At 39.7% G+C, this 9,590-nt stretch overlaps 1 protein-coding gene across 1 annotated transcript; it reads left to right on the top strand.

Annotated features, from left to right (window-relative positions):
* Positions 1-453: 453 nt before the first annotated feature.
* Positions 454-6,870, top strand: LOC129339955 (vomeronasal type-2 receptor 26-like). Its single transcript, XM_054994518.1, has 4 exons — positions 454-1,239; positions 1,908-2,135; positions 5,526-5,652; positions 5,969-6,870. The coding sequence occupies exons 1-4, from the start codon at positions 454-456 to the stop codon at positions 6,868-6,870; spliced, it is 2,043 nt and encodes a 680-aa protein (XP_054850493.1).
* The last annotated feature ends 2,720 nt before the right edge of the window (positions 6,871-9,590 follow it).

Below are 9,590 nucleotides of genomic sequence, written 5' to 3'. Positions count from 1 at the left end.
ATATTTCATGCAGGAAGAAAGTAAATGAATTACAAGGTTAGTGTGGGAATCTTTTTGGATATTTCTTTACCATGGCTATTTTCCAGGAGTTGTATCATTTTTACATTCATAGCAAAAATGTCAGGCAGAATTGTCATAGGTGTTTGGACCCAAAGATTGCAGTACACTAGTGAAGGAGAGTTCCTCCAATATTCTTTGTTTTCTGCTGGTGAAATATACTTCTTTCAGCAGAGAAAATCTTACAGCAGAGGAAATGGTCGTAGTTAAAAGGAAACTCTGGATCAAGCTTATGAAATTGGTTTTTTCTCCTGACAAATTCCTTCAGCAAATATAGTAGGCACAAAACTGCACATGGTCTCCAAACTCATCTCTAAAAAACATTTCTTTTAGATCTCATTTGGCTCATTTGTGTCAAAGGAGAGGAATGAAACAGAATTTCCTTCCTTCTACCGCATGGTCCCAAATGAAGGCCAACAGTATATGGGAATTATCCAGTTGCTGCTCCATTTTGGGTGGATTTGGGTTGGCCTCCTGGCTGCAGATGATGATGGTGGAGAGAATTTCTTGAAGTCTTTGGAGCCATTGCTTTCCCAAAATGGAATCTGTTTAGCCTTCACTGAAAGAATTCCAAACCAAGCAAAATGGGATACCGTAGGAGATATTAATAATTTACTCTCAAGTATATATCAGATTTTCAAAGACAGAAAAGTCAATACTTTCATCTTGTATGGAGGATCTCTTACCATGATTTCACTGAATAATATGTTGTTTCTAGGAAATACTGGATATATGGGAAATATATCATTGAGTAAAGTGTGGATTTTGACAACCCAAGTTGATTTCATGTTAATTGGAACTCAAAGGTATTTGAATTTTGACTTGCTCCATGGTGCCATAGCATTCACAATTCACTCAAATGAGCTTCAGCTGTTCAAGAAATATCTTTCTAATATAAAACCTTACCAGGAAAACCAAAATAATTTTCTTAAGGAATTCTGGGAACAAGCGTTTGACTGTTTATTTCCAAATCTTGATGGGTCAATGCAGGTCGATGACATGTGCACTGGAGAGGAGAAACTGGAGAATCTTCCGGGGGCTATTTTTGAAATGCACATGACTGGCCCCAGCTACAGTGTCTATAACGCTGTCTATGCTATAGCATATGCTTTGAAAGCCATGGCTTCATCAAATTCCATGAATGGCAAGAGGGTTCAGTTCCAAGATCTCCAGCCATGGCAGGTAAGGTTCCCCCAATGAGATGGGTTTCCTACTCTCTGTACATGAGCACAAGGTGAGACAATATCCAGCTTTGAGCTCAGGGCAAAACAGGGGAAAGAGTGATGCACCTTTCATTGACCAGTTTTGTGGATCCTTTTCTATACTTCAATCCTGGAGAATGTGCATAACCTTCTGCCATACACAATTAGAAAATATCTACATATTCTGAGTGCCTGTACCACATAAAGTATTATTGGCCAAGGAATGTGATTCAGAATCTGAGTTTGGGAACATCATTGATATCATTCATTTTCTCTGTTAGTATGCAGAATCCAGATCATTCAGCATTCAAGTGATGTCATTACTAAAAGCATCCACTGCTACTTTTTTCTGTTATATTTTTGTCCAGTTTGTCATGAACTTACTTGTTCTAATTTTAATGCCATTGCAATAATTCAAGGAACAATAGCATTTTTTGAGATAAAATACATTTCCAATTGCACCAAGTGGGACTTACTCTGGAGTAAACCTATTTCATGACTTTCTTTATTAGGATCTATGTTGTGGGCTATTTATGCAAATATATCAAATAGCCATAATCAGATCTTTTTTAAACTGAGGATGAGTACTATTCTATAGAGAAGAAGTCAGCAGCAGATACATCTGTTCTGTTCTTTCTTTTCAATTAGCTTCACCCATTTCTTCAAAGCATATCTTTCAACAACTCTGCTGGAGAAACAGTGTCTTTTAATGATAAGAAAGAAATAGAAGCTGGATTCGACATTGTGAACATGGTTACGTTCCCCAATAGGTCCTTCCTCAGAGTCAAAGTTGGAAGGGTTGATTCCTCTGCTCCCACAGGAAAACAATTCATTATTCACGATGATATGATTGTGTGGCAGAGAACTTTTAACCAGGTACGGACTACAGTCATTCCATTCTCCAGCTAGGTAGTTTAGTGGTTGGAACTTGTCTTTCGTACACATTCTTTTCTGTGTCATACATGATCAGGTAGTTCTATGATAAAGCCAGAGCCACAAACAAACATCATTAAAATGTCAAATATCCCAATTCCTCACAACATTTGGAATTCTAAGAAATAGTTTCCAAGTTCTTATTAAAAAGGTTTATGAGGGAATCTAAAAAAATTATTTCACGGATCTCAATCAGCCACCCATTGACCATTTCTGCTTTTGTGAAAATTCTCTTAATTTCTCTTTTCCCAGTTTCTCCTTATAATCCAATAGTGCTTTTATTTTCCACTTTTTTGAAACTTGGATCCTATTTTTAATCTATTCTGTCATGATAAAAAACTGACTTGAAGAGAAGAGGGGCAGGAAGTTTCTGCTAAATTTCTGAATTTTACTCTATAGGTGCCCAAAGGTAGGCAAAGTCTTCTCAAACCTTCCTCTTGTTACATTCACTTACAAGGGAGCTTTTATCTTTAGTACAAAAGATGCAAAATCCCTTTTGAAAGGAACCAGACACAACTAAACTGTTCAAATATTTTATTTCATCTAAGCAACAATGAAGATTTTAAGGCAACAACGTTCATTCCTTCATTTCAACTTATGACAACTTCCTGAACCGTAGAGGAAAAATACACCAAAAAACTCAAACTCCAAATGATGAATTCTCCACTAGTTCCTCACCCAAGACAAGTATTCAATTCAATTCAGTGGTAGAATTCTCGCCTGCCAAGACAAGTAATGACAAAAACAGAAAGCAGTATAACAATATTTATTTTTATTTTATTTATATTTCAATTTATATACCGCCTATCCCCAGGGGCTCTGGGCGGTGAACAGTTTAAAATCAATAAAAACTAGAAAACAACAATACTACAATCAATATGCAAAACAATAATGAAATAAATTAACCAAGTGCAATGGTGGGGAGAACCCCCCCCCCCGAAGGTGGGAGGCCAACATGGCACCACCCCCTTCAACCACCAAATGCCTGGTGCAACAGCTCTGTCTTACAGGCCCGGCGGAACGATAATATGTCCCACTGGGCCTGGGTCTCTATTGACAGAGCATTCCACCAGGCTGGGGCCAGGACTGAAAAGGCCCTGGCCCTGGTTGAAGCGAGGTGGGCTTCCTTAGGGCTGGGGACCACCAGTAAACATTTATCTGCTGATCGAAGCGGTCTCCAGGGAACGTACAGGGAGAGGTGGTCCCAAAGATATGCCGGTCCTAATATGAGTAAGCTAGATAGATTTTACACCAGCATTTTTTACAATCAGATGAAGAGGTGGAGGTAGGGATGCCAGACCCCTGCCCCCACCCTCGCTTACCTGGCCAGCCGTTCTAGAGTATCAATTCTGGGATTTCTGCCTGGCATTTGCATCCTTCCTATTTTTAGCATGTTCTCAGATACATGCTAAAAAAAGATTTCCCTTCAGAAAACCTAAAGCAGCCCAAAGGCCTGAAATGGATAAGATCCAGAGTCTAACATAATCCTCTTGCTGGAGTACAACATTGCAGTGTGTAACAGAAAACCATTGGAAGGGCTGAATTACAGAAGGTTGAATGGATTTTTCTCCAAAAGTAGAATCATATAATCATAGGAATGGAAGGGACCTCTAGAGTCATCTCGTCCAACCCCCTGCGCAATGCAGGGAATTCACAACTACCTCCCCCCCACACACAGTGACCCCTGCTCCATGCCCAGAAGATGGCAAAACACCTCCAGGATCCCTAGCCAAACTGGCCTGAGGAAAATTGCTTCCTGTCCCCAAATTCAGAAAGTAAATCAAAGAGAAATGAAAGAGAAATCTCTCTTTTAAGAGGCGTCAATTGCTACATCTTAAAAAATATTTTTTTTTTAAAAAAAAGATGTTCCGCTCTCCATAACATTGCTAGGAATCATACACTAAGTAGTAGAAAAGGGCAAGAGTCCAGTAGCACCAATAAGACTAACAAAATTTGCAGTAGAGTATGAGTTTTCATGAACCATAACTCACTTCTTCAAAGAAGTAGTAATTTTTCACTTCTTCAGCTAAGTAGTCATCCCCTCCCCCCGCAATGGTCACCAAACATCCCCCATGCAAAGATACTTCCCATGATTGAAAAGTACTAGCAGATTGTTGGCCAGATAATGTTATCTGCACCATTTCAACTGCTTTTCTCTTTTCATCGATTACAAAAACTGTCCCGTTAACCCCAAGGTAGATTTTAGTTTCAGAAGTTTTCTTTGTTCCACAGCCTGTCTCTGTCATGGATGATGTTGCTCTATAGGGAAATCAAAATCGCCTATTGATTTTTTTAAAAAATGAGAGATTAAACAAGATAGGTATTTAAATACCTCATGGGTTTTGAAAAATGTTTTCCACATATGTGATACAATGTGGAAGGCAGCTCTGGGTTGAATTCTCAAGATTATTTATTTATTTACTTATTTAAAACACTTCTTTGCAGCCTTTCCGCACAAACAGTGCTCCCAACTGAGCATCAAAGCGTTCAAACTTTTCAACATTTAAAATAAGTATATATAAAATAATTTAGTAAATACATATAAACACAAATAACACCAAAACCAGAGAGGAGGACCATAACAGTCTGGGGATGTGCAAAACAAACAAACAAACAAACAAACAAACAAACAAACAAACAAACAAACAAACAAACAAACAAACAAACAAACAAACAAACAAACAAACAAACAAACAAACAAACAAACAAACAAACAAACAAACAAACAAACAAACTAGTATTCCCCCTCTGGCAGAAAAGAACAATAGAGGGAGACAAACACATCTCTCTGGACAGAGAGTTCCAAAGTTTTGGTTCTGCAGGAGAAAAAAAACCCCTTTCTTGGGTTGACACCCCTCTAGGCTCAAATGACAAGGGAACCCAAAACAGGGCATACAAAGAGGACTAGAATGGACATGTAGATTCATATGGGAAAAGGCAATCCTTAATGTATTCTGGCACCAAGCCATATAGGGCTATAAAAGTCAATGTCGACCTCTTGAATTGAGCCCCAGAGCAAATAGGGAGCCGGTGTAGATGGAACAAAATTGGAGTGATATGGTCCATCCAACTCACTTCAGCCAATATTCTGGTTGCAGCATTCTGCACCAGCTAGCTTCTGTAGTTGTTTTCTTAGGTCTCCCAATTTTCTTCACTCAAGAAAGAGGCAAGGGGAAACCTGTTCCACTTAAACTTCTCTCTTGGTTTGAATGTTGAAAACAAATATATATATATATATATATATATATATATATATATATATATATATATATATATATATATATATATATATATATAGTCTCATGTCTTAAACTCATTTTATATTTCTGGTAGGGGCCTCCCCTTTCTGTGTGCAATGATTATTGCCAACCTGGTTCTCAGAAGAAAAAGAAAGAAGGGGAGAAATTTTGCTGTTATAATTGTGTTCCTTGTCCAGAGGGGAAGATTTCAAGTCAAAAGGGTAGGTGATAATTTATATTTATTTCCCTAGAATTCAGGGCTTATACTTTGAAAATCTTGTTAGTCTTTAAACCTACAAGACTTGAATCTTGCTGTTCTACTGTAGACCAACAAGGCTATGTACTTGAAACAATGATGCAATGACAACAAAACCAACAACGAAAGAATCTATACCAACACTGAAAGGATATCAAAATAGCTCTCTAGTTGACCACCTCCACACATTTTAACATTAGCATGAATATCTCCAAGACTGTGTCCTCCTGAGACACCTAAGTTATGAATGAATTGAGGCAAATCATTTTTCTTGTTTTCAGACATGCTCGACTGTGTAAAATGTGGGGAAGACCAATATCCAAGCAAGGACCAAAGTGGATGCATCTACAAAGTTATAACCTTCTTGTCATTTGAAGAACCTTTGGGGATCAGTTTGGCCTTATTAGCCATATCTTTTTGCCTTATCACAGGTTTAGTATTAAGGACTTTTGTGAAGCACAGAGATACACCCATCGTCAAAGCCAACAACCAAGATATCACCTACACTCTCCTGGTCTCCCTCCTTCTCTGCTTTCTCTGTTCTTTGCTATTCCTTGGAGAACCCAGCAAGCTGACCTGCCTCCTTCGCCAGTCTGCCTTTGGCATCATCTTCACAGTGGCTGTTTCTTGTGTTTTGGCCAAAACCATCACTGTGGTTGTTGCTTTCATGGCCACCAAACCTGGGTCCAGCATGAAGAAATGGGTGGGGAAAGGACTGGCCAACTCAATTCTTCTTTCTTGTTCCCTTGTTCAAGCAGCCATTTGTGTGGAGTGGCTGGGAACCTCTCCCCCATTCCCATATTTAGACACGCAGTCCCTCAACAGAGAGATTATAGCAGAATGTAATGAAGGGTCGGACATCATGTTTTACCTTGTTCTGGGCTACTTGGGACTTCTGTCCCTCATCAGCTTGACTGTGGCTTTCCCAGCCAGGAAGCTGCCAGACAGTTTCAACGAAGCCAAGTTCATCACCTTCAGCATGCTGATCTTCTGCAGTGTTTGGTTGTCTTTTGTTCCAACCTACCTGAGCACCAAAGGGAAATACCTGGTAGCTGTGGAGATCTTCTCTATCTTGGCCTCCAGTGCAGGGTTGCTGGCTTGTATCTTTTCCCCTAAATGTTACATTATTGTGCTGAGGCCTGAGCTGAATAAAAGAGAGCAGCTAATTAGGAGAAAGAATTAAACAATATAAGATTCCTTTAATGTGTTATTCTTGGCCCTTATGCTGAATGACTGGTATACAACATAAAGTAATTGAATAGTCCAATCATATACTCTAAACAAACTCAAAAATTTGATGCATAGCCAGATTAATGTTGCTGACGAAGAAAACCTGTGAATGTATGATGACTGATTACTCTTTTGTAATTTTTTCAAGTTCCAGTATTAATTTAATGAGTAGAATTTTGACCATAATCCTGCATTTTACCCAGCAGTCTGTAGTTAGCTGTTTTAGAAAAGATTTTTCTTTTCTTTTTGCAATCTTATTTTTGTTCATTAAAAGTTGCTAGGTTGTAATGTCAAGTAAAGTTAATTTAGTCAGGTTGTTAATGATACTAGTGGATCTTAAGCTGTTCTGGGAAATAATATATCTGAATTATCACAGGTGTTGCTTTGGAGATGTAGCAAGTTCAAAGGTGCCTCCTGTTTTGGGTAGGGAGAGGTGAGGATCTAAAGGAAATTCTAGAGAAATAGATTGAGAATGGTGATCGTTCTTTGGAGTTCATCTTTCTCCTTTTTTCCCTTTGAAAAGAGGAATTTCTCTTTCATTTCTCTTTGAAGAGAAAGCAGTGTCAGACCTTGAAACTGTTTTATGTATCACGCTACAGGATGGTGCTCTAGCAGGAGGATTGGAATGTTTAGACAGACTTTGGTGCCTCTGAGCATCTGTAGATTAATATTTTGAAAGTTTGCAGAACCTCTCTTCCTGTCCATTCTCTTTCTGAATTTCTGATTGATCAAACTGGACTTGATTAGAATTGGTTCCAAAGTGGGAAAGAAACTAATTGTTTTATTTCAGGAAGAAACTGGGTAAAGTGGAATTGAGAGGATTTATCTTAACAACATTAGTAACAAGCAAGGAACAAGCCTCCCCTTGTGAACCTAGGCAGATCATGAGAGGGCAGGAAGGGTTACATCAGTGTTTAGTTCTTGTGGCCCTTCTTAGATGCCCAGAGTAATACCTATCACTACCTTGGGGTCAGGTAAAAATCTTCCCCAGGCCAGTTTTGCTAGGAATCCAGACAGTGTTTTTCCATCTTCTGGGCATGGAGCAGGGGTCAGTGGGGGTATGTGGGGGGAGGTAGTTGTGAATTTCCTGCATTGTGCAGAGAGTTGGACTAGATGACCCTAGAGGTCCCTTTCAACCCCATGTTTTTATAATTTGAGAGCCAATTTGGTGATTTTATGAACGAGAGCCAGTTCGGTGTAGTGTTTTATGAGTGTGGGACTCTAATCTGGAGATCCAGGTTTGATTCCCCACTCCTCTGCTTGAAGCCAGCTGGGTGACCTTGGGTCAGTCACAGCTATTTGGAGCTCTCTCAGCCCACCCACCTCACAGGGTGATTATTGTTGTGGGGATAATAATGACGTACTTTGTAAACCGCTCTGAGTGGGCATTAAGTTGTCCTGAAGGGTGGTATATAAATCAAATGTATCTCATTGTCATTGTTACATGGGCTGTTTCAAACAACCAACACACAGCAGCTGTAATTTTCAGACAACTCCCAAAGAGTGTCTGGCAACAAGCATATTTCGGTGATATGCTTCAACCAAAAGAGCATTCTCCAGAAATCCGGTCAAGGCAAAAAACATCAACCTGCCTCTGCCTAAGAATGCTGGAGAAGGTTTTGTGACCATGATTGCACCTGTGGAATCCCAAGTATACAACCTTTAAATCCCAAGAGCAAGTCTATGCTTTTCCTTTACAGATGAAGCTTGGCAGTGGGGGAGAGGAGAGAATAAGATGAAGGTGAAGTGGACTTTTTACAACTCTCTTCCCTGAGCAAAAGAGAAACTGGGCAATCACTAAGAAAAGCATAAACAAAGCCACTGTTAGAAGTCATACCCTCCCTAACACCGAAAGAACAGCTTATGAATATGGCTATATCATAGCTCCCTCTCCTCATGTGCTTCAAGCACCAGACATGCTGCCTGGCTATGCAGAACAGTTCCCAACTCTGGCTGGAGATGGGGAAATACTGGTACATGAGTCATGAGGCAGGACTGGCTAGCAGCCCCACACCCCGGAGAGGTGCATAGGTGTAAATACAAAAGGTCTTCCAGGATTTTGTGAGTTAACCTCACCCACACCCAGCCAATCTTCCCCCTTCTTCCTTCCTAATCAGAGTTAATCATGGACCTGATAACTTCTCCCATCCAATGATCATTGGGTGAATAATTGAAATGAAATGGGAAAGGTTTTAATCAAACTGTTCCCATTTCATTGCTCTACCTCCAGAGACAACCATTAAGCTATTGTTTGGGGCAGAAGATCGAGAGCCTTCCCCAGGGTACTTCCCACAATATAATTAGACTGCCCTGCTATATGCCGTGTGTGTGTTCTGGATCCATGTATGTACCCTCAGATACCCCTGAGCCCTCTCCTCTTCTCTGCGTGAAGTGCTGGTCATCTTCATTATTGCCTCCATGGAACCTTCCTCTTCTAGACTCGTAATTATAGCCCTCCCTGAAACTGCTTTCCCATTTCCTCACTTTTTCTTAGTTAACCCTGTGTGTATGCTGTGTGCATTTTCTGTATGTTTGTCTTGTAATTTCTCTTTAATAAAAAAAAATCCTGTTAAACATCCACCTATTTTATTAGAGAGTTGTCTAAGGGAATGATCCTGGTATATATTGGTGGAGATCCTGCTAGTAACCCCCTCTTGCTGCATCTCCTTGTAT

Source organism: Eublepharis macularius, chromosome 12 (genome assembly GCF_028583425.1).
Source record: "Eublepharis macularius isolate TG4126 chromosome 12, MPM_Emac_v1.0, whole genome shotgun sequence".
Classification (NCBI taxonomy): Eukaryota; Metazoa; Chordata; class Lepidosauria; order Squamata; family Eublepharidae; genus Eublepharis; species Eublepharis macularius.
The sequence above is the reverse complement of the archived record's forward strand: the minus strand, read 5'-3'. Positions and strand labels throughout refer to the sequence as shown.